This window comes from Misgurnus anguillicaudatus, chromosome 11 (genome assembly GCF_027580225.2).
Source record: "Misgurnus anguillicaudatus chromosome 11, ASM2758022v2, whole genome shotgun sequence".
NCBI classification, from domain to species: Eukaryota; Metazoa; Chordata; class Actinopteri; order Cypriniformes; family Cobitidae; genus Misgurnus; species Misgurnus anguillicaudatus.
Genome location: NC_073347.2, coordinates 6,111,097 through 6,137,920, shown reverse-complemented (window position 1 = coordinate 6,137,920; position 26,824 = coordinate 6,111,097). Strand labels below are relative to the sequence as shown.

General features: G+C 37.6%; 1 protein-coding gene across 2 annotated transcripts in view; it reads right to left on the bottom strand.

Moving 5' to 3' along the window:
* Positions 1-26,824, bottom strand: part of csmd1a (CUB and Sushi multiple domains 1a) — a 696,936-nt gene that overhangs the window by 230,234 nt on the left and 439,878 nt on the right. For both annotated transcript variants that reach the window (XM_073872919.1, XM_073872920.1), the window contains exons 13-17: positions 18,261-18,443; positions 16,939-17,265; positions 9,824-10,018; positions 7,938-8,076; positions 7,565-7,752 (exon numbers count right to left, since the gene is read on the bottom strand). In XM_073872919.1, the coding sequence (XP_073729020.1) occupies positions 7,565-7,752; positions 7,938-8,076; positions 9,824-10,018; positions 16,939-17,265; positions 18,261-18,443 (1,032 nt within the window). The remainder of the gene's footprint in view (positions 1-7,564; positions 7,753-7,937; positions 8,077-9,823; positions 10,019-16,938; positions 17,266-18,260; positions 18,444-26,824) is intronic.

Sequence of the window (26,824 nt, the reverse complement as noted above, 5' to 3'; positions counted from 1 at the left end):
TTTCATACAGTACAGTTCGAGAAAGTCGTCAGCACTTTTTACTACACTTAATCCCCCATTGAGTCTGACATCTGATGAATACTTCAACCTGACACTTTCACAAGCACTCGCTATTATGTGGCCACTTACAGGCCGTGATAGCCATCTAAAAGAGATGAAAAACGATAACGCTTTAACGCCAATGAGACATTGGCTTTACCTAGATGTAATTTATTGGGAATTGTAAATAGCCTGCAATTTTCTGTGTCTGTCTTAACACATCACATTATAATAAAGATGTTAATTTACTGTGAAATAAAACCAGCTGGAAACTGTTGATGAATCAATTGGCTTTTGCACAACTATATTTGCTAAAGTGACAACATACTTTATTTAAGCCTATTTAAATAGTTGCAGTAATAATAAACAAGCAGGTGCTAGATTTCTATAAAGTTCTGTTTAATTAGAAAAATAATAAATCCTGCAATAGAGACTATATGATGTGGACAGGCAGTCAAAGGCAGCTGATCCAAATGCAGCTAAGCTTTAATTAAATATAAAACTAAATAATTCAAAGGTAACAGAAACTCTGAACAACTCAACAAACTAAACTGATTAACGACTGACAGAATTAAACTCAAACGCTAATGCTGCGTTTACACCAACCGCGGTAGAGGCGGCAAGCGCGAGTGATTTCAATGTTAAGTCAATGTGAAAACGGGTTGACACGCATCTCACGCGCGGATGAAGCGTTTAGCACAGAAGACGCGTTTCCGCCTCAATGGCGCGAATTGAGCGTCTGGCGCGGTACGCGCGCGAATGGTGCTTTTTGTGCATTTTGCGTTTGACACAAATTTGAAAAATGTGAACTTTGGCGGATTTTCGTGCTGTGTTAACCAATCAGGACCCTGCTTGCTGCTGTGGCCCCGCCCAGAGTCACTCATTCAGCATGAACGCTTGATATTGTCAGTGAGCAGTCGCCCGGAGCTATACGACATAAGTTCATATTTCTATAGAGACATAACAACAACAATCAAGATGGCTGAGGCGGAGAGAGATGACCGTGATAGACGGGTAAATAAAAACGCACCCTTTTCCATGGAAAGTGGACATATGAGCACATTTTGGATTCTATGAAGTTAATGTGAAACTAGACTTACGCTGTGTGTAAAATTCTCATCTCAGGTATATAATTGTCATTGTCTTAAAGCTGCTAAGCTTCCGTTTTTGTTGAGAATAGTTCCACTTGACTTTACTACTTAACTGATAAAAAATGTGCCTTGTTGTGTATAGTAGAATTCTGTTGCATTGCGATGCATCGTAGAATCGAATTGAATTGAATCGTTACCTGGTGAATCGTAATTGAATCGAATTGTGAGAGCAGTGCCAATGCACACGCCTAATAGTATAGCACTTGCCCCTCCCACAAGAAGCGGATTTTGCCTCTGACGCGCGTCAAATGCTTGATTTTTCCGCGCGTCTACTTCGCTTTTGATGCACTAATGCATTCAAACTGTTCAAGCAGCAAACTAGGCGCGGTAGACGCGAATTTGATGATTGAAATGCGATTGGTGTAAACGCAGCATAAGGCTGTATATATACAAACGAGATAACAAGGTAACAAAACATACCTGGAGAAACAATGACCACTACACACAAAGAACAGGAACTCCATATACAAATTAAAGGTGCACAGAAGACAAAGTTAAAGAACAGGATCTTGGACAGGAACAATAGAAAGTGTTGTGACCAGGGGTTGCGTTAGACTTTTCATTCTCTATCATTTTGATGGACAGCGTTGTAAAAATACCATCATAATCAATTATTATCCATCATTTCATATTTTAATGATCATAATTAATAGCTTTTGTTTTCGTTCACCTTTCATTTTTAATTATGAGCTTACAAGACAACAGCCTCGGACAGATTACTTGTTTTGGGGATTGATCTCACGCTCTTCCACCACGCTGATGTGTGTTAAACTTTAGCATCACTGCGCAGACCTATCAGCGTATGACATCAAAGTATCACGAGAGAGTTTTGAGACCAGTCCTTACTAATAGTTTTCTCACAAAACTTCTTATAGATCAGTCTGCGCAGCATTAAGTCAAATACACACTTGTCATCAACTGGACAGGGCTGGGAATTACATTTACAAGTGTAATCCGTCAGAATGACTGATGGCTTTCAGATTTTTCCATCACTGCTAAAAATAATCTGTCAAAGAGAGAACATTTTCGGTTAACGCGACTTCTGGGTCAGAGCCACCTCTTCAAAGTTATCAAAATCAAGGTTAGTAATGTGTTATATTGTCAAAGAGACAGCACTGTAAAAAGTGAACGTTGGATCTACTTAAACAAATTACTTTGATTGGTAACACTTTTAAAATGACTTAAGTTTTTTTCTAACTTTAAGTGAAAAATTTAATGGGGACATTTTCCATGTTTAAGTGCTATAATTGGGTCCCCAGTGCTTCTAACAACCTAGAAAATGTGATAAAGATCAACCCAGTAACTTAGTTTTGGTAAACCATTCCCTGCAAGCATGTGGAAAAATAGGTAATTGAAATTTGGCTCCCCCTGTGATGTCAAAAGGGGATAATACCGCGCCTTAATCTGCACCATCCAACCACAGCACTGTCATTTAGTGCAGAGATCAACTCATTTACATTTAAAACGACACACCCAAAAACGGCACATTTTTGCTCACACCTACACATGTTTGTAGTTCATTTTTACTGTGAAATGGATGTCAATGGTTAATTTCAATAGATAAACTGCTTTTGGAACCATTGCTTGATTTTACAGTACACAATATAACATGTGTTCATGTTTACTGTATGAAAAAAGTATTTTTCACACAATTTACGTTTCTCTATACCACTGTTTTCAAAATGGGCTGATGTCTTCCTTAAACTATGAAGTCCCTCCTTCAGAAATACGTAACGAGTTCTGATTGTGTAGCTGGTCCAGTGTGTTGTGATTCGACAGCAGCTTAGCGCACGTTGTCTGGAAACGTCACGCCAGATTGAGGAAGCTGTGCTCAGCAAAGGCCAAACAAAAGGGGACTTAATTCTGGGATGAAAATAACAGCATTATTTAAACCTTTAAACCATTAAAGGTGCAGTCAGTTTTAGCGGCATCTAGCAGTGAGACTGTGAATTGCGACCAACGGCTCAGTCCAAAGGTCACCCGTCCTTTCGAAAAGCATAGTAACGCTATGGTAGCCGTCACAAGACAAACACGTCATCGTCAACGTAGTGATGAAACGCTCTCTATAGAACAAGTTGTCTGTTTAGGGCTACTGTAGAAACATGGCACTGCTTACACTTCCATGTAAGGGGACCCGTGGTGAGTGTGGATAAAAACGACCCATTGTAGGGTAATAACATATCCGTTTATTATGTAAGTTCTTTACAAACCACTGAAGAAATATTTATGTAAATTATATTCCATTTCTGTCAATTGATCCAATTTTTTACACATTGCGCCTTTAATGAATTTACAAGCTATCTTTTTTTTTTTGAGTGAACAATGTGTGTAGTTCAACACATAAAACAAAGATGTTTTATGAGAGGAATCACAGCTGCTTTTGTGACTGGTAGGATTCAATTTACGATTTTTTCCATGGAGTTGACAAACTGTGGCTGTAATATAGTGCGCTGATATCAGAGCCATTATATGATTATTTGGCACACACCCCGAGTTATACATTACATTTCTTCACTGATACAAGTAATAAGAGCATGTGCTTAGTGAATGTTCAAGTCTTACAAGATGGGAAATCTGCTAAAACGGCCTGTTTCTGTGCAAATAAAGCTTCACTAACAAGCTGACAATAGCTAAGTGCATGCATTAAAATATACTTTTCACAATAATGAAACTTCTCATCGTAAAGCTTGTAGTAACAAATAAACAGGCCTTTTGTGAGTAAAGAATTTAACTTTAATTGCAAACTGAAGTGCAGTTTATAAAACATTGTTGAGCTAATCTTTCCACCGCTAACCATTTTCAAAAAGAAAACAAATTTCCTTTTAAGACAAATGTAATGATTCACAAAGGTTCCTTATCTCCCCACTTAAGCTTCATCTTGATAATGTTATCATGATATTACTGCTGCTCATTTACAATCATTTTAATCAGAAGTAAAAATGTACACATAACTGTTCATACCATGACGATAACTATATGATCATACGATTACTATAACTGTGTTAGCGTTCACACTGTAAACGTGTTATGATCGTTTTAAAGGGATAGTTCGGCCAAAAATGATATTAAACCCAGGATTTACTCACCCCGAAGCCGTCCGAGATGTACATAATTTTTCAGACGAACACATTTTCAGTTATTTTAGAAAATGTTTTAGATCTTTCAATTAATCAAATGTTAAGTTACGGGGTCCACATCATTCAAGTCCAAAAAATGTGCATCCATCCTTCACAAAATAAATCCAAACAGCTCCGCAATGATGAACAAAGGCCTTCTGAGGGTTATCTGCACCGTTTTGTTGTAGAAATATCCACATTTAAAACTTTATCAACTAAAATAACTAGTCGCGTCCGGATTCAAGATGAGAGCGTACGCAGTTTATGGAGGTTTCTGTGCTGCTGCTCTGTGCCCCCGCCCTCCGAATTTGTCATACGTCACTGAGAAAAGTGCGTACACTACGCGAATACTCTCTCCTGAATACATAAGATGGCGGCGTTACCGGAAGCTAGTTATTTTCGTTTATAAAGTTTAAATATGGATCTACAACAACACCGCGTGGATTACCCTCAGAAGACCTTTGTTTATCATTCTGGAGCCGTTTGATTTCTTTGAGGAAGAATATATGCACATTTTTTTGGACTTGAAGGACGTGGACCCCGTAACTTTACTGTTTAGCAGCTGGAAGATATAACACATTTTCTAAAATAACGAAAAATGTGTTTGTCTGAGAAATGATGGACATGTATCTCGAATGGCTTCGGGTGAGTAAATCATGGGTTTAATATCATTTTTGGCTGAACTATCCCTTTAAATTCACACGCTGCAGTGTTTTACAGTCACAAAATTGGATGTAGATGACTCCATATCTGACTGCAAAAGCTGCTCCCTCTGAAGGCTCGCCGCTGGCATGCAAAACATTTATCTTGCCAGCTTGCTTATATAACATCAAAAATTATTATATGTCTCACTCTAAAAACATCAATTCACGGTTGCAATTCAGACATTAAAACCTGCGACACAATTAACAATAGCCAAACAACATTCAGGAACCGCCAGACGTTATATTGGGCAGTAGGGGAGAGCGGGGACAATTGCAAAGTGTTCTCCAACTAGAAATTCATACTGCACTTGCTTAGTTAGCCCCATCATCTATTCTAGAAGAAAGCAGCCATATGTGGCCATTCCTTCTTGTAAAACTAGTTTTTATGCTCATAATATTTGTCATACTGTGTTCTCTTCTAAACGACATAGCTAGCATGTGTCAAAGCTAGCATAGCTTTTATCATGACTGTCAATGTACAATATGCTATTGCAACTGTCCCTTATCACAACACTGATGAAGAACCTGTCATAATATCATAATACATTTGTACTTTTAATAATGAACCATTTGAATAGCCAGATGTCTCCCATTGTCACGCTCCCAGTCAGTTCTCCTGCCTATTTCCCCTGTTTTCAACATTTATCTCCATCTGGACATCTCCATCACTTACCTGCCAGCCATTACCATCATCATCCCCACTCCATATAAATGTTTCAGTGGCAGCAACATACAGTAAATAAACAACCCAGTCTCACGGAGATGCGTATAAATAGCACAAAGTGTTCAATATATACGCCAAATTCCACTTTGGCGTGCATATGATACGCCAGTCCTTCCCATTCACTTAAACGGCGCATCTTTTTTGTCGTATTATTTATTGATTTCTCAATTTCTTTGCTATTTTTTTACCATTTTCGCTTGGGTTTAGGGTTAGAACAACTTTTTGTAATATATAAAGGATATCCTAACCCAAACCCCAATTCTAACCCCAACTCCAAGCGACCATGGCTTTAATATAGACAAAAACATGGAGAAACATGTATATTAAATTCATAAATTCATATTCATAATCTGAAATCTAACCCTAAACCCAAGCGAAAATTATTTTAAAAAACTGAAAAAAATTGAGAAAGCAATAAATAAAACGACAAAAAAAGATGTGCCGTTTAAGTGAATGGGAAGGACTGGCGTATCATATGCACACCAAAGTGGAATTTGGCATATGTATTGAACGATTTTTAAACTTTGTGCTATTTATACGCATCTACCTGAGACTGGGTAGAAATAAACGCCTTTTGTGGCCCAAAGTTTACTTCCGGTAGACTTGTTCCGGTATCATTTAATCACTTCTTGTGAAACTAATGTCTCGAGTCTCCTTCGTCCATATGCATGCCTGACACCCATTTTTAAGTAAATGCTGCAGTCTACATTTGATCAGTTCTGTGTTTTTAGTATGCAGTGACAGAGGAAACGCTCAACCGATAGGGGTGTCCCTCTACCAGCTCAGGTCAGATATGTTAACAAAAGTAGTTCAGTAAGTTTCAGTGTCTTGATATAAAATATTTTGCAGTTCTTTGCAATGAAATGCCAAAAATTATGTTAAAGAATAATCTTTATTACATTTAAATGAATGTTGCAACCATTGGCGGCCAGTGACTTCTTTTTTGCGAAGTTCGTCACAACATGTATGTAGCCCATTATGTGTGTGGTTCGTAATTTCAAAATATGTGTTCTGCAGGTCGAGTGAACCTATGTCCACCACGTGTCTTGATGCGTCTCTTTTAATCATAAACGGTTTTGATGCTTGTGCAGCAGGCTTTTATTTTGACAAAACACGTGATGCACATGGTTCACATGACGCAACAAACACATATTTAGAATTTGCGCCCCTCGGAAGAGCAGTCACGAGCCTCCACTGGTTGCAACTGTCCCCTGAAATGGGGTCAAACATAGACTGTAAAAAAATATGGACGTAGTGTCCGTGACATCACCCATTGGTTTGTGAAGATCGTTTTTGAAGCTTAAAGTAGGCGTTGCCTGCCGTCACCGCAAATCACTTGCGGATAACCAAAAATGGGTAAAGAGGTGGGAGACGGGTGAAGCTGAGGTGGCTGGTTGCTGAAACCACGCACGCCTAGCTGGATTCTAGTGACAGCAGTGGCCGTTCACCCCTCACTCAAGTGGCCACGCCCTTAATTATGCAGACTTTTAAGGCTTAATTTAATTTAAACGGATAAGTTCCTTAAAAATTCACACCTCTCACAGTTGTCATAGACCAAAAACACTTTTTGTACCAGGCTGTATACATATTTATTTCTGCTCTAAAGATGGCAATTTTAACATGGAGGTCTATGAGAATTGACTCGCTTTTGGAGCCAGCCTCTAGCGGCCAGTCGATGAATTGCAGTTTGAGTCACTTCCGTATTGGGTTTATCAGAGAGATCGGAAGGTTGCTCCTCAGGCAAACCATACTAAAGCAATCGCTCGGATCCCAAACATGTTGTTCTTTGTATCTGCATTCGTCAGAGAAACAGAAAAGCAATGGACTCACTTTCATAGCGGATCTGAAAGCCTTCGCTGGAGCGGCTGTTGTCGGTGGTGAAGAGCAGGTACATGTAATTGCCGGTGCTGATGAGGAAGTGTGGCGCCTGAGTGCCATGGTACTCCCCGATCAGAGGCGACGAGTTGGATGGCCCGTCCCGAATCTCCAACGTGTCGTAATTAACCTCCGTCTGAAACCTGCATGAAAAACGGGGATAGTAAAACATCTGCTTATGACCGAGGTCTTTAGAAGAATTACTCTAATGAGGAGGATTAAATAGAGAGGTTAACGAACAAATTGCGAGAGTGAGAGATGACAAAGATTTGTGGCCAAATCCTGGATGGCTGTGAGTTTTTAACACACTCTGAATCTGAATCAGTACCTGTCAAATGAGATCTTGATGGCATGATCTTTTCTGGCTTCAATCACCCACTCGCAATTGAGGGAGTCTTTGTAGTATCCGGGCCAGCCAGGGGACAGCAAGACTCCCACAGGAGATGTAAGATGTCCGCCACATGGAGCTGGTGGATCGAGTACACAAAACAGGTGACTTTAAACAGCAAAATGGCTTCCAAAATAACCTTTGACAGTATTTTTTACATTTTACTTAAAGGAATAATCCACATTAAAAAATCCTGATAATTTACTCACCCCCATGTCATGAAAGATGTTTATGTCTTTCTTTGTTCAGTTGAGTTTTTTTAGGAAAGCATTCCAGGATTTTTCTCCATACTGCATACTGCATACTACACCTTATTGGTTGGCAGTTTTAACACAGCTTCAAAGGACTCTAAACAATCCCAACCGAGGCATAAGAGTCTTATCTATAGCAAAATGATCACCATATATAGCAAAATAAGTACTTTTTACCACAACTACTCGTCTTGCACTAGCCATGTGACACGCCAGCACGACCTTACGTATTACATAATCACGTCAAAAGTAACGCATGACATATGTGAAACTACCACTCCAGTGTTTACAAGTGTGGAGAAAGCTACCCAGTCTCACAAAGTTTCGTAATATAGTCACGTATTTTTTTTATTCTTTTTTCGTGCTATCATCACGAATTTTCACGTTTTTTTTTCTTGATCGTATAACGAATTCCTGTTTTCGTGTGATTATCACGTATTGGTTACTCAACTGCTTTTTCCTATTTTTAAACCATTGTCGCTTCGGTTTAGGGTTAGATTTGGTGCTTGCATTAGAATGTCACTTTATATATTGGTTTATACTATTTTTGCTGATGTCGCCTGGCGTTAGGGTTAGAGTGGGGTTTGGTTAGGGATGTCGTTTTATGTAAATTTAACCCTAAACCGAAGCGACAATGGTAAGAAAATAGGACAAAACAGTTGAGTAACCAATACGTGATAATCACACGAAAACCGGAATTCGTTATACGATCACGAAAAAACGCGATAATTCGCGATAATAGCACGAAAAAAGAATAAAAAAAAATATGTGACTATATAACGAAATTTCGTGAGACTGGGCTGGGAGGAAGAGTAGCATTCAGACATTGTTGTATGTGGAATGATTCTTTATAAATTACTTTGTGTCACTTTATTGTTTAAAATGGTCTGCAATTGTGTATTTCACATGTAACACGTGACCTTTGGACGTGATTACGTAATACGTAAGGTCACACTGGGGTGTCACAAGTTTAGTGCAAGGCAAAAAATTACGGTTTTGAGGTAAATTAAAGTTTTTTGGGTGAAAATGAGGATTGTTTCACTAAATAAGAACCTTGTGCCTTGGTTGGGATCATTTAGAGTCCTTTGAAGCTGCACTGAAACTGCAATTTTAAAATGCATTGAAACTGTAAACCATTGAGGTTCACTTTATGAGAAAAAAAACATCATTTCGTTTTGACTAGAAAGACATAAACATCTTGGATGATATGGGGGTGAGTAAATTGGGATTTTTTTTATGAAAGTGGAGTAATCCTTTAAATGGTGACATGACTGAAATGAGAGCGTGCTGTGATATGAGGTATGTGCTCTTAAGTTTCTGATTGGCTGTCTGTTGTTATGCATCAAGTCATAGCATTCTAACCATGCTTTTTTTCACACAGTACACGTTTGGCACTGCGTAGTTTAACCTTTAAAAGCGTTGTTAACTCTGCTTCGGAGCAGGGTTTCATAACCCTAAGATAATTTAGGGGTATACCCCGCTAATAAGTTACAAGAGTGAAATGCTCCTTAACCCGGGTTGTGAAAAGCCCTTTTATGTGTGACACCTTTACTCTGAAGACTTAAGCCATCTCACCTTCGCAGCGAGGGACGGCTGCATTCCACACGACGTTACCATCCTGGATGACACAGGTAATAGATTCAGATCCATGGGTTTGAATGAAGCCCTCATCGCATGTGAAAAGCACTGAGCTGCCCAATAAAAAGTGCTCTCCAAAGCGCTGGCCGTTGATGGGAATGCCAGGGTCGTGGCATTCATTCTGACCAAATGCTGCAGGCACAAAGTGAAGTACAATCAGTGCTGAATCAAGCATATAATACCTAACAATGCAGGTCCTGCCTGTCCTTGTCTGAGAAGATACGAGTTCTTACCCTGCAATTACAGTACCTGAGCTTCAATTTAGAGTCCTATAATTATCTATTGTTTAATTAACAACCAACTCCGCTGATCGTACCCAGAATGCACTGCTAATTGTTCCATTTGGAAGCCCAGACTCATAATGGAAATGTTGCTGTGGTGATACTTATCTGAACACAAACACGCATAGAAAGCTAAAACTACAAAACTATACAACTAGGAATATAGAAAACATAACAATGCATTAATATATATATATATATATATTTTTCATTTATCACAATATTTTATTTTGAATTCAAAAGAAGAAATCAAACTCACAGATTCACAACATGAGGGTAAATAATGATAGAATTTAAAGTATCAGGTAAACTATCCATTATATTCATTTAAGATACACTTTACTTTTGATAGTCCAGTTTAGACATTCCACTAATAATACATATAGATGGATTTCAGTCATGTGACCTTTTACGTCATGCCGCCATCTTGAGGACCTACCGAGTACCAGTAGGCTATTGACAAGCATTGGCTACCTTGCTACGATTTACGGATTTCTTATCTTTTCTTGTTTATAATTCTTACGGATACAGTAAATGGCTACGAAAGACAACATGTCACACCTCGACTGTCATGAAAAGAAACGCTACTTTAAAAAAATATATTTTGGTTAGGGTGTGATGCCTACTCGATCACTGATGCGTTCTTCCAGCCGCTGTTCGCTGCTACCGAACTAACTTACTACTATTTTACAACATAAGAAGGCGTGACACAACATGAAACTTTGCTCGAAGTATCACCTGGATCTCTACACATGAACGCGAGCATTGAGAACATTGTTTGTGTACACAGAGTTTACTAAAAAGAAAGGTTTTGAACAACTGACTTTGGCTGTTATGGTGTCCGCTCATCATCTCTGCCAGATGTAAATAATCTATTGCGAATGAATGAATCTCATATGAGGCTCCTTTTCAACTACAAGGTCAATATTGTTTTTCACTTGCGACAAAATGAATTATCTGTGCATTTATATGGAACTATGCTTTAGGAGCTATTCATCTTTACTCTCGTCCCTCCTTACGTCGCATTCTGAGATCGATACATCTTGACTGGCAAGATGGCGGCAAGTGGACACCAAAACAGACAAAGTCAGTTGTTCAAAACCTTCTTTTTAGTAAACTTTGTGTACACAAACACTGTTCTCAATGCTCGAGTTCACTTGTAGAAACAGGTTATACTTCGAGCAAAGTATCATGTTGTGTCGAGCCTTCTTAGTGTTGTAAAAATAGCGCTTCAGGTACTCAAAATGGCGGAAGACAAGTTTAAAGATGTTAGTGACGTCAGCTGATATTCATGTATACATAACATAACTTTGCAACTACATGTCAACAACTCTCATATTATCAGACTGGTAGGGGAAGATAAATTGACATGTAATCGTAATAATACTTAGAGTCACTAGCTGCGTTTCCATTACAAATTAAGTTGCACAAACTGACATTGTGAATTGCAAATACAGCTAATGGAAGCACGTCAATTTTGCAAAAAAAAAAATTGGGAAAAGGTGAATTTCGCAAAACTGCAATGGAAACAGTTTATTCGCATTTTTAGGATACCTGATGCAAGTCAAATAATTATTATTCGAAGATGACGCGGTATGTGCCAAAACCTCCCAGAAATACCTCAGCTTTCCTTGTCAATATAATGTTTGGATGACACTCCTACATCTCTTTTAATTTAAAATAATGTACTATTAACTTCAAGAAACACCTATACGTTGCCGCTTCTAAGTAGATTTCCTTGGCATTAATGTTTGGATAATACTCTCCTTCGGTTAAAATTAATGCCTAGTGCGGTGGTTGTGACAGGGTTTCACCCTGCACTTTGCAGTTCGTGCATCCCGCCTAAGCTGGGAAACCCTACCGTCTTAAATAGGTCGTCCAAAAAATAATAATAATAATAATTAGCTGCACAAAAGGCCGTCAAGTGCATCTCGGAGAATAGCGCGGACACGCTTCACACCGTAAGCGTGCACGCGCGCCACACGGCCAAAGAACTGCGTGTCCGTGAGAACTGTAAGTGGACTTATGTTTTGGGTTTATTTAAGAATGTCATTGTATTAGTCTATAGTTCTTGTTTATTTAAAGTAAGTTAGCTGGTGATTTTGTTGTTTGTGCAACCTGCTAGCTAGGTTTCACGTGCCTGTTGATTAGATATAATTATTGAGCGCTCTTGCTCACGTTATTTATGTGCATTATTTACATGCTACAGTAGATAAACTCCTTTAAGATAATGTAATTAATAGTGGAAAATAATCAGTTTTTACAATCTTCGCGCCATCTATCATCGTTCGTCAGACATTCTACAACATCTGCTTCAGTTTGTGTTTATTAACCCTTTAGTTTCCCTTCATCACGCAGCTATATTCCCGTTAGAGGTCTCTGTTAAAACATTTAATTCATTAATGATCTATTATGTGTACATTTTCTGTCATAGTTTCTTCAAAATTAAGTTTTATTTGAGCGTTTTAAATAAAAATATTTTCATTTTCATCATGACGTGTACGTCCCACCCCTTTGATTGCCACGGCCCCTACCACGCCCACCCCCCACTCCTACCACCTTAGCTAACAAATTTTCTGCAGGAAACCCTGTGTGATATTATTAAATCTACTAACATCAGTTGAGCCAATATTCGGAATGATTTATCGCGATAGGAAAAACTACATTTCAGTCGCATATCACTGTTTAATGGAAACATAAAAACATTCTGAAGTTTTGCGCAACTTTGCAATGGAAATGCAGCTACTAGTACTGTATATTTAGTGAGGGATCATCAAAATAAAAACCAAGAGAAACAATCACCATCTACAGTTGCGAGAGTCCGCTCTATGCTGCCCCTGTATTTATGTAATTCAATGGATTCAGTGATGCAGAATGACTTTGCGGGACCTTTTTGAACTTGATTTGGCTTGTTGTGTTAATTTAGCCTATTCATCCTCTCAGGTATGTTCAGTATGCTATTGTCTATCATGTTAAAAACTGTTTATGTTACTTTAACATGTACAAACACCTATTCAGCCTGCTGTTTTGTGCTATTGTTTAGTAAAAAATATTGCCTTTCCAGATTAAATGTCTGTTCTTCGGCTTGGATTTTGTGAAATCATTTTCTAAATAAACGCGATGTGTAGTCCACTTATATATGTTTTTTTTTCTCTTCAAACTCATTTTTGACTGATGCGACTTATACTCCAGAGCGACTTATTGTCCGGAAACAGTACTTAATTTGTTAAGATTAAGTAACCTAAAAATATATTTTGATTTGACAAAAACTTTGAATTTTTTAAAGTGTAGAATACTCTATATTAGGCATACAGTCTGATAATACTCTGGTGATGGATAGCTGCAAAGTTACTTATAGTTAGTAAAATGTCTAAAGTGGACTATCAAATTAAAGTGTTAGCTTAATTTTTATAATAGTTATAAGAGTATATCTCATTTATTATTTTCTTTATTCAACTTACAAAAATGCCATCGAAAAGCCACAGGTGACAAAGAAAGACAAAATAACTAGCAGGCTCCAAAACACCACTCGAGCGACGTTTGGCGGTGGGCAAACAAACATCGTCAGAATGACATTTCCTTGTAAGATTGTTTTCAACTTACAACCTAATCCGTATTTTTTACAGTACACCCCCTTTTTCCTTTCTGCTATACTGTGATTTGACACACGCTCAAGATGGCACAAAACTTTTTGTCAAATCTGTTTTCCCTTAACACAGCTCTGTAAGACAGCTCACACATGTGTCGTGCACATGCATCACAGCTGTCAGCGCAGAAGCTTCAATTATTCAATACGGGCACTCGCACAAGCAGAGGATCCTGCCAAAGCTATTTTAAAGCTTTCGATTGGTGAGCACGTCTGTCCGCGAGGCCCCTGTGGAAGTGTGATGGCTAATGCATGGAGACCTAGCGGCCAGGGCTTAGGGCATGTACGCGGCTCTGGCCCATTCCCCAATGACAGGCTCATTGTTCTTACAGCTCTGCCTGACAGTTGCCCCAGCGCCACTTTGGGAAACATATCTACTGCTCTCTGAGACGCTGACACACCATTACTGAGGCAGCGCTGTTCAAATATCAAACCACACAATCCCTGAAACTACCAGCCGTTCATTTTGTTTTTGTAAATGCACAGAGATATGTCAACTCACATCCATTTGGCCTGGAACAGTCCTCCCTTTGAAATATCATTTTAGGCTGTAAGTCAATTACTTAATGATATATGCTGTATGTAAGGACGCATGTTGTCTTCTAGACATTGTTTCTGGTGTCATTCATGGTTTCCAACCATTGCAAAAAGAAATATGATTTCAATTGCCATCATTACATTTTTGAATGTATTTAGCGAATCAGTTTGTTACATCAACCTGTCGTAAATGTTTTATTTACTTTCCACTTAACTTACATTTCTGCCCTCAACAAACAAGCTTGTAAAGTTATCTAGGTAAAGTGAAGAAATGCACAAAATTACTTTTCAACAATTTCCTATGTGTCAATGTTAGTGGGCAATTGCCAATGACACAGAGATATCCTCCACTTTTCGTGTGGCAAGGTTTGAAATCTACACGGGGGACATGGAGGGGGCACTCGTTTTCATGAGGGGCACACTTCGGAAAGTAAAGAACAGGCTGAACAACTAAAACCCATTTGAGATAGTCAAACACAAAGCTGTCCTGTCTACAACAACAACAAACACAAACCTCACGCCTAAACATGATGTAAACAGCTGTAGAGATTAGTGGTTGCTTTCCCGTTAAAATATTGCTGAAGAGAGCGCTCAGAACACTATAAATATATCAAAGTGTTCATGCGACTTTTTTGTCCTAAATAATAAGTTTGACCATACGATTAAGGGGGCCCGCTGTGATGGGGGGGCACTGCCCCCAATGTCCCCCCCCTGGCGACGGGCTTGGACCTACATCTTAGGTGTTCAAAGGTCTTTGCTACAGTCTACTAATAATCTAATGACAGTTAGTTGACATATAGTTTTGCTGAAATATATAATATTTTTTGTGTGTGTGCGCGTTTGTGCATGCCTGCATGCGCATGTGTGACCAATTAGAGATTTAAAAAGTGAGGAAGGAAAGCGTGAAGATTTGTCATTACGCGCATCTTTTTTATATGTTTACAAAAAATAAGTAGGCTATTATATATATATATATATATAAAAAAATACATAAAATATTGTAATATAAAATATAATCATATACATTTATATATCAACATTATTATAAACATTATAATTATAGCCTAGTATTTGATTATAGCGCATCTAATTATTGCATACGAGTGGTTTTAGGTTTTCTTGAATTTTTCCGTAAATTTTGAAGACATTTTGATATGAAAGTTTTTGTTGAATCACGATTTGTTTGTGAAAACATCCGTACGCACATCTCATGCACAAATTTGTGCGTACGCATGCTTAGACCAATATCTGTCCCAAAAATAACACCTTATTCACTCTTTTCTAAATTAGTTCACTTGAATGAATAAATGATCAGTGCTGCAGTGTGGACGCCGTCTTTCGCCGCGACATGAGATTTCATGTGGACGAGTAGCGAGCTGTGAGTACATCGGTTTTACACTCATTATTGTTGTGCATTCTGGGGTTGAATGAGTGTACTAAATAATGTCCACTATGATTTGGGCACCACTAAATAGTGCACTATTTAAAGTTATAGTGGGACACAACCAGCATAATATTCATGACGAAACTTACTAAAGACCCAATGTAGTACGGCTATGAGTAACCCACTTCTACCTATAAATATAAATAACCTTGAATTTGGTTACATGCCGTTTATGCCAAAATAACTTGCAAGATACACAATATTTCATCATGTAAGCCAACAAGTGTTCAAGGTGTTTGCTTTCATTTCTTTTACATATTCTAAGTGTACACACATCTTGGGCCATGGTTAGATGTTTATTAGACTTTGACTGACAGCCCAAATGTTGCCTTGTTAAAGCCAGAATTGCTTTCTGGGTAAATTGTTGTACAAAAGAAATCTAAAGGCTGTTGCAAAAAAAGTTGCAGTGAATGTCAAAATGCCCCTTAAAGTGCTGGAAATATGGAAAAATGACATTTTTCAGAATAGAGATATGCCTAATAGAAGGTGCTGTAATTTCACCGTCATATTCACAACCTTGAGCGGTCAATTTTATAAATGAACCAGTGTGGCTATATGAAGATACCGCTCTGATTTAAATTCTATTAAAGGCCACATCCTGAAGTAACATAAATATCATCCGTTCTTTTACGGAGTTACTCTGTATATAATAAATGACTACTAAAAAATTGATTTACTCAAATTACTTTTGATGTTTTTTTCTAAATATAAATACAAAATAATCACCTTACACACTGTGCAATGTATCACTTGGATACAAGTTATTTGAAAGTGAAACATTGAAAGTGTACTTTCTTGTAGATACAAGCACAACATTCCTGTTTGTTTGAGCATCCAGACATTGCAACACTGACTCAACCAACAGTGTGGTTTTGGGGCATGACTAGGCCCAATCCCATTTCTTTGTCTTATCCCTTACCCCTACCCCTTAGTTTGCATGTTCACGTGACAGTAAGGACCAATCGGGATAGCCCTTTTGCTCTCGTGAATGTGCGAAACTAATGGGTAGGGGTAAGACAGAGAAATGGGATTGGGTGGTAAGGGAGTGTTTGCTCAAAAGTTTCAATTGCGCACTTCACCTTTAAAAACAACAGACATTTACTTTAGAAATAAAACATTTACTTTAGACATAAAAGACATTTACTTGTGTAGGTGATATTAAATCCTTTCCCGGTGTTGGAGTGGTCAGATTGGAACTCCAGGCGCATAATATGTCCATTACTAGCGATCTGCGACGGCACATCCTTCCCGGAAAACGTCCCGAACGTGGTGGGTTCCGGCATCCCATCGTCTTTCACAATGAGATAGTCAAACTGAGGCTCCAGCTCAAAGTCGCTGAAAATGAGATGGATCCGACTGCCCGGTTTGGCTATAATGAGCCACACGCAGTTCATGTTGTTTCCGTATTCCTCGGGGTAGTTCGGCGAGAGGATGGTGCCTGACGGGGTGGTGAAATTGAAGAAGCAGGAGACTGCGGAGATGAAGACAAATATTTATAATACCATTACAAAGGTTACGATATTTATTTTCATTCAATGTCTTTGTTATCACGCATGCATTAAGGGCCCGTCGTGTTAGTGTTTTGCTATTTGCATCTAAAGACTCGCGAGGGAGGGAGGAGGGTTCACGTAGACCGTGATAATGACTTGCACGGTGAAGAAATGATAATGTGTCAAGCGCTCGGCTCGCGGTCTGAACTTTGTCAAGAAAGCGGAGCGTAAAACAAAACAAAGTCGTTTGTTTGAGAGGTTCACAACAATGTGAGTTGATGAGGTACCGCCTCTTCTTAAGCGGTCCAAGAAAAATACCTTAAAATGCACACGTGCATGACGGCATAATGTCTAACAGATCGAGATACATATTCATTGATAGTCGCATCACTTTTGCGCATAATGTTTCTGCGATATCCCCGAAATTCCACAGCACGCCTGAATTCCTTTCTATGCAAATAAAGCTCAAGTCAGTGCGCTGTTTACTTTCCATAATTAACAGTTTACTATTACAGCACACTGAAAGCAGACAGCAAGTCGAATATTATTCAAATGGGATGTTTGTGTATGCTTTTTATTGATTACGGTAGCAGTAATTCATCAAATGATGATAACATGATGGAAAATGTGTTATTGTATACCCGGGCGTATATCCAGACGTGCAATGTTGTCAAGTGCACTTTCAGCATTTTATAGAGGTGAATCAGGTGTCTGGAGTGATGCTCGACAGTCCCAGTAATGTCTGCCAAATCCTGTAGTCTGCTGCACAACCTACATAGCACTCGCACCGTCGTTTTGGCTGTTTGCACTGTAACCTGATTTGCATATACATGTATGTCCCTCTAATAAGAATATGATAACTGATTACTTACACGGCAACCTTCAAGTGCCATTCAGCTTCATATCTACTCCATGTTACATTTTCAAAGAAGAAATGCATTAATCATTCTAAATGGCATGGGTGTGCTTTTCTTACAGACACAGCTGGGTTTGTTTCCAGACCACTGGTTATTTTGCTGGCATGATATCGTCCTCTCTCCGACCAATTCAAAAGCAGCCTGACACTCAAAGGTCAGCACATCACCGTGTAAAAAGCGCTCTCCGGTTCGTTTTCCGTACGCAGGGATGCCTGGATCTCCACATCCACCTTGGTCGATCTCTGTGTAGGAAAAAAAGAGATGATTTCTATGGATGCAATGTTTCGTTACACTATAGGATGACAGATTTGCTTTAGAGCTTAGTATTTCATATTAGTATTCATCATTAAGGCCCCTATCATACACCGGGAGCAAAAACAAGTGTTTTTTGCTAGTTTCAGCCCACTGCAGTTATAATTTTCACGTGAGTGTCACGTTGTTTAAATAGCAAAATGCATTTGGGCCCATTTATGCGCCCATGGGCGTGCTGGGTTAAAAACAAGGTGTGTTCAGGAGCAGTGTTAGCGCGTTGCTATTTTGAGGCAATATTGTTTTTGTTATTTAAAGGGCATGTTAGTAAAATGCGCCTATTAACTGGGTGACAACACGCGTTTGTTTATTCCATACAATGGATGCGCAGCAGCACACAAACGTTTTTTTAATGAGACAAATGAAAGAATTAAAATGTAAATTATTATTATTGAGTCTCTTGGCCATAAGGCATGTAGCTGTAGCTTGGAAAGTAAGCAGATTTTTTTTGCTTTTAAAAAAAGTGCTAATATTGCATTTATTTAGATTTTTTAATACTACCCCATGGATTTATTTTATATGATGACTCTGTACCTTTGGATATGGTGTGATGAGACCTATTTTTAAGTAATTCTTTTCAAAACACTCACGGGTTGTCCCAGTGCTGAAAATTCTTTATTTCCTATTTGTTACAAATATAAAGCATTTTTACTTATGCAAACCTCTTTTTTTAGCATATTTGTAAATTATTCTTATAAAAAAAACTTTTTGAGATTACAGTGATCATGCATCATACTTTACCAGCTTATTTGGATTAATACACCATGACTGATATAACAACTTTTAAACAGAACCTAAGCCTTAAGGGGGTTGCACACCGGACGCTGAGCTGCGTGTCTGGTGTGCGACCCCCTTTAAAGGGACACTACGCTATTTTTCAAAACATGCTTATTTTCCAGCTCCCCTAGAGTTAAACATTAGATTTTTACCGTTTTGGAATCCATTCAGCTGATCTCCGGGTCTGCCACTAGCACTTAGCATAGCTTAGCATAATCCATTGAATCTGATCAGACCATTAGCATCGCGCTGAAAAATGACCTAAAAGTTTTGAAAATCTTCATCTGTAGTTACATCGTGTACTAAGACCGACGGAAAATTAAAAGTTGTGATTTTCTAGGCAGATATAGCTAGAAACTATACTCTCATTTTGGCGTAATAATCAAGGACTTTGCTGCCATAACATGGCTGCAACAGGCGCAATAATATTACGCAGTGCCTGAAAATAGTCCCCTCGCAATTAAAATTGCAACTTTTAATTTTCTGTCGGTCTTAGCACACGATGTATCTGAAGAAGAGTCAAGTTTTAGCTTTTTGATTATTTTTTGCGTGATGTTAATGGTCTAATCAGATTCAATGGATTGTGCTAAGTTATGCTAAAAGTGGTACCGGCAGACCGGGAGTTTAGCTGAATGGATTCCAAAACGAAAAGTCTAGGGGAACTAGAGCAAAAAAAAAGTGAAGCGTCCCTTTAATTACACAAATAACCATTAATAAATAAATTGGTGTTCTTCTTTCTACAAACTCCACCATGTAAATAGGCAATCCGCCTTGGCACGAACACAACTGTCTTTTAAAGGGGATGGGTGATGAGACTCTCATTAGTTTATTGCCCATTACAATCAAAACACACCCATTACTCATTACGAGAATAAGAACAACCCTTTCAGACTGTGTGCCAAGTGCATAGACCATTTTCCTCGTCATTAAACTAGCAAAAGTGGATTCGGACACACCCCAAATGCACAATAGTAAGACCGCTTAGATCGTTAAAATAGGGGCCATTATGTATTGTTTTAGAATGGGTGTCACATAACCTGTTCATTTTGGCATATGCCCAATTTGGCAACCTTTAAGTGGGCGACAGATGAATTTGCACCAAAATACTGCCGAGTTCAACTTGACACCTGGCCTTTCAAGATGCCCTATCAGACACCTTTATCAGCCTATCAGAAAAGACCTGTGACCCACCGTTGAACAAACACTGGTTTAATGGCAAAAGGTAAAGTGCAGAATGGCAAAGCTGTGTGGAAGGCAGGATGAAGCGACAGTGATAAATGAATGACGCTCTGGAAGAGTTGGTTTTTATGTTAACAACTGTGGTGTCAGCTCAGCAGCCAGCGATTCATTGGCCCAGTCGACTTATAATCTACAGGGGATGAGTTTCCCCTCGCGGTAGATTCCAGGAACTCTACAAGGTGTTAAGAGCATGTTAAATACCTCTGGAGCTGCCACAGGCTATTAGTTCGAGAACCCACAAGAATAGTGGGCCATCGTGTCAGGACTGCCAACTCATCATGACTGAAGAAGCCAACGGATTTCATCTGTGAAAGCGTTAAATAATGCACAGAAAGGCAGCTGGGAAGATTAACAGCTACAGAAATGTTCTGTCATGTGTGTATATGTGCTTTTGAGTTTTTTATGGCCTGTTATTACAACATTAATGTAACTAAGTTAACCCGCTTTCAATAGACCTTAAGAATTATACCAAACAAATCTATTTTGTAAATCTGCATTTTGTATTTTTTTCTACTTGACATTTTCCATGCAACTAGGTGTGCAATCGGATTTTCAAAGTTTACTTTTGTTTAGGTTCTTTAATAATTACTAATTATTCCTACTGAAAATATATTAAATCGGTTGTGTATTGATGTATTTTATGAAGATTCTTTGATCAATAATTTTAGTATGATGCCACACCTCAATTCCCCTCTTTTGAAATGTGAATTCATCATCTTTTTAATGTTGTATGAGCCGGTTATTCATAAAAATTCATATTTTTCCCAGATAAAAAAAACATGTGGAAAACAAGATTTAAGAAAGAAAGCACAGCGGGTAATTTTGCAATGTTTGGCATCAGGACACTTAGGTGGCATGTACGCACGCCAAAGGCGTTTATGCCTGCGGCCGGCGTGTGTTTTTAATTTGTTGCCAATGGAAGTGCCACACTTTTAAAACACGTCAACAGCTGACTGGTTTTGTCCGCCCTGAGCGCTAGTGCTCTGCGTTTCTCTATGCAAATAGCTTTCAAAAAATTCAACTTTGGGGAACGCTCAACTCGTCAATGTCACTTTTCACTAGACCATCCAATCAAAGTAGAGGGGGGCGGGAAAAAATACCACAACAACCAACTGGCGCATAGTACAATGACTGATAAACAGAAGAATCATAGCAACCAAAGCACCCAGTTGGTATCTGCCTGCTATTTTTAACCACGTTTAAACGCTTTGGTGTACATGCCACCTTATATAGCTGAAAGCCAATGTTGCTGTTTGTGGTCATTAAAAGTTTGTATTCCAAAAAATAAAAACAGCATTTGGGTTTCAAATGCCATAGAAAATATGATGGAAGAATTTTCTTTTTTTGTGTGAACTATTCTCATACAGTATACCCATAAAACGTATGTCAACAAACTCCAATACACTATGAAAAAGCTAGTTTATTATCAACCCAGAGTTGAGTCAAAAAGCGTTAACCCCAAACGTTGGGTTAAATGAACCCAGAAAATGTTTATATTTGACCCAACAATTGGTTTGAACAGCCCAGCATATGTTAAATTACAACCCAGCGGGCTGGGTTTGCCAATTTTTTGACCCAACACTGGGTTGAAAATAACCCAGCATTTTTTAGACTGTTAGTTGTTGAGTTATTGTGGATCATTGTGCCAACCTTGTCACATCTAAAATGATGTTGATGACCACATATTGTTTCTGTACGGTTGATGACCGCTGTAAAAGATCTTTGCCATGTTAAAAACTTTTGAATGAATTTATGAAATGATATATTTGAGTGTGACATCTACAAGGCCTTAAACATCATGTCCCACCAGTGGGTCCCGGTGGAAATGTTGTCAAACATGACAACGTGACTAGAAGCACAAGTGTGAAATTGAGTTTACACAAAGTTAATTGGGTTTGTGTCATTGTGCAGGGCTATCCAGACAGTGAGAATTGCTCAATTGTGAGGTTACAGTTTAAAGTGAAGAGCGTCTGGGGAAAAACTCCATTCTGAGGTATTAAACGGCACGCTTTAGAAAAACAAGTTAAAATGTAAAAAATTAGGTGATTAAGGCGATGGAAATACAAACGAAAATTTAGCATATAAAATCATGTCATTTTTGGACTCAACATTCCTGATGCACTTGCCCATTATATTTAAAGTCTCCCTGTAGTCAATAATTGTTTTATTTAAAATGCATCTTTGAGCATCATAACAGCATATAGAAAAGTTTGACCTATTACAGTAATGTCATCATGCTTTTAAACAGCTTGAATGTAACTTTACACTCTTGCCTCATTTAGTATACACGGATCTATGAATATGCAAATTTGTCCTCGCCTCTACTCAATGGCACAGCTATATATATATATATATATATATATATATATATATATTAGGGCTGTCAAAATTAACGCGTTAATAACGCGTTAATGCAAATTCATTTTAACGCCACTAATTTTATTAACGGAGATTAACGCAACGCGCAATTTCTGTTTGACCCTTAGTCCAGCCCATAGTTGAATGAACAGAGACGCAGACAAATGTGACTCTCTCTAAATGAGTAAAAGGTTTTCATAGAAATAAGAACATTAAGCAAATCGTCTACCAAATCCAATGCTCTAAATGCTCGTTGGACATCTGATATGATCTTTATTTATACGTCTGAGAGGTGTAACGTTACCGTCCTCCTAATGCTTAATCTAATACAAAAATGCGTCTCAATTCATTTTGGTTTCGCTTTTATGCATGACTTAGAAAATAGACTGCAGGACTTGCTTGATGTTAAAAGAGTCATTAAGAGAGATAAAGTTCGGTACCTGATTAATGTTAAAGCGTTATTAAGAGCGACAAGACTCAAAAGCGATCCCCTCACGCTGACTGACTGATATCTGAAGCGCGTGCACACAGACGCGCGAGTGCGCGACCCGGATATATAGACATCTACACAAAATTAGAGTTTTACAAATATCTGTTTTGATAAGAATTCACGCAGGTAGGCTCTATAATCTGTTATGTTTTAAGTAAATGTTTGGTTAACTGTTGGGTAAAACTATCTGATGTGTAACATTATATTAGATCACTTAGATTTTAAGCAGTCTGTCTCAATGTCAATCAAACAAAAGGAAAAAAAGTTGAACATACATTGAGGATGTTTTTGCTTTGTGTGTGCTAAATCTATTAGTTTTACCAGTGATTTTAAGGTATTGATGTGGTAATATAATGTATGGATGTGGAAATTTTTGTGGTAATTTGACTCTTTCAACTTCAAACACGTGTAGTTCTGTCATATTTTGTTATATTTCAACAAATCAGGCATTGTTCTATATTTTAATAGAGAATGTCAAAATATGAACAACTATTTTTTTAAAAATTTGCTAATTCCGACTCAACTTGCCAGCACATGTCACAAATAATGCAGCAGCAAACAAAAATGGAGAAAGAAAAATCTTCTGAAAGGAAAATTCATATACAAAACAATGGCTGGTGATTCTGTTAAAATGTAAACAGGCTGTTGTTAACATACATTTGCATAAAGCATCTATATATGTATATATGATTAGAATATTAAAAACCTGAAAAGTGCTAAATTAGGGTAAATTTACAATGGATAAAAATGTGCGATTAATTTGCGATTAATCGCAGTTAACTCATGAAATCATGCGATTAATCTAGATTAATTTTTTTAATCTATTGACAGCCCTATATATATATATATATATATATATATATATATATATATATATATATATATATATATATATATATATATATATATATATATATATATGCTACATTCTGCAGTTTCAGACAAATAACTGCTAAATTCGGTTTCACATAATGCATACGTGATCTTTAAGCGCTGATGTTAACAGGTTACAGCAGTCGCATTGCATGATGTAAGCAGCACAGAAGCTGTCCTGCAATCATTTCAGCGCAGAGTCTATGCGGCATCCATACATAATAATCATGACTCAAATTACTGATCCACACGTTCAACTGTGTTGATATGGTTAAATCAGTGGTCTCAAACTCCCGGCCCGCGGGCCATTTCCGGCCCGCCCTCCCCCTCTCTGCGGCCTGCGTCACCTTAAAAAATAAAACATAATCTGGTCCGCAGAAAGATTTTTCACTTTGTTTTATATACGTTTGATTTTTAATTTAAACGTTCAAGTGTTCGTTCACATGTCGCGTCTTACAATGCGTTAAATGTTTGTGACCAATGCGATTTTAAACCGCGTGAATGGTACTGTCTCAACTTTTTGGAGAAAATACTCAGCAATGGTGTTGAATGATATATAGCTTGTCTTAAAACTAGAGCTGTCAAACGATTACAATTTTTCTCATTCCCCGCCAGCCTTTTTTTTTTTTTTTTTAAGTTGACAGCCAGCAAATAATTGCATTTTTTTTAAAGAATTTTTTTAGAGATCAGATTCAAAATATACACAGTTTAAAATGTTGTTGGTTTGTTTTTGCTTCAGTTTTTTATAAATTAGCGGATAATACCGGAATTACAGATTACCGTAAAAACTCATCTAGAAAGCGTCATTGGCAGGGAAATGTTTTCTCTTAATTGACGAAATAACTCACAAATGATGGGGAAAGAGTTAATTATAGTGCTGAATAATTATTCTAATAAACCGCATTTAATTGCACATAAATATTGGCATGTAAATGGAGAAATTACCATCAAATTAAATAAAATAAACAGTGTTTTTTATGTTTTTCAGGTTGGTCTGTTGTTTAAGATACAGAAATCTAATTAAGTAATCAAATGTAAAATAATACTGCACTGTAAAAATATGTAATTCAACATATATTTTTATGTTATGTTAAAGACCCACACTTAAGACCAGTGATTTTGACTAAATTAGTTTATTTTAAGTATTGGTAGACATGGTTAGAGTTAAAAAAATGTAGAATAAGGTTTTGCAGAATCAGGCATTAATATGTGCTTAATAAAAATTAAGTATGAATAAACAGACAACATCTCAGTGATATTAATGCTAATAATCAACCAGTTACTAGTGAGAATTGTAAACTAAAACCATGTTTAATCCACTATTTATTATAATTGTTCTACAGTCAATACACAGTAGGCTATTTAGTTACATCAGAAGTAACTGTAATTAGATTACAAGAAAAATAAGAGTAATCCCTTACTTTACTTTTTCAAGGGAAAAGTAATAAAATTACAATAACTAATTACTTAGTAACTAGTTACACCCAAAACTGCACCCAACTACAGCCCTGATTTCCACAGTGGTGCTTCCTCAAATCCTTTCTACTTGCCTCGTACAATCCATATAATTTTAACTCCATTTCTTGTTTTAACTCCAAACTACCTTGCCCCTCTGTACTCCTGCGACAGGGAACGCCAAGGTATACAAAATGTTTAGGCTATAAAAGCAATTGTTTAATTAAAAGGCACCATAATATAAGAAGATGGCATCTACTCCAGTAAATGTTTTTTTTTCTGAGGGGGACCCACCCACATTTTCGACGCCCATGCTTAGCATTTGTGCACTGTCTGGAGTATTAAATAGCGTGAGCACTGCATTGAGATCTGCTTCGCGTCTATCTTGTGCTTACATTTTTAAATTGGCAAGACCTGAAAGCATGTGAAAGTATAAACTTTTGTTACCATGCAGCACTGGCCTGATTGAGTCCGTTAAATACGCATTGTAATGCATTATTTCCCCCCATAACTAATTGATCTAATTAACGTGTTAAATTAGCCCTACTTAAAACATAATAAAAACACCACATAGGCCTATAAACAACAATAAACCTAAAAAACAATAAAAAGCACCACAGTGGGACTTTAAGATCACTCAAGTTGAAACTGCATGCAGTGAAGTCCAGAAGTCATGACATTGGAAATCTTTTCAATCAGAGCTGTATATTTTTGGAGTTAAACTGAACAAATATTCAATGCTAATTCATTTGTACGAATGCTTAGATTTTTTTAACTTTCATTGCACCACTGAAGAGGAAATATATTGTAACACATACTAAAACATCACAAATATATAGACAAAATGCTCTACTCAATCCATTAAGATTAAACTTAATGAAACTGCACACAGACATTTATTATTTGTATTTATTAATATAATGATTAATGCTCACTTATGCATATACTGTTCTGTTTAATAGCTTAATGCACATGCAATATGAATAAATGAATGCATTATGAACCAAAAAGAATTAAAAAACAGTGATGGGTGGTGACTTGGGGGAACAAATTCAAAATATGTCTTTGTTGCATCATGTGAACCTGTGTATCATGCCTCATGTCAAAATACGAGCCTGCTGC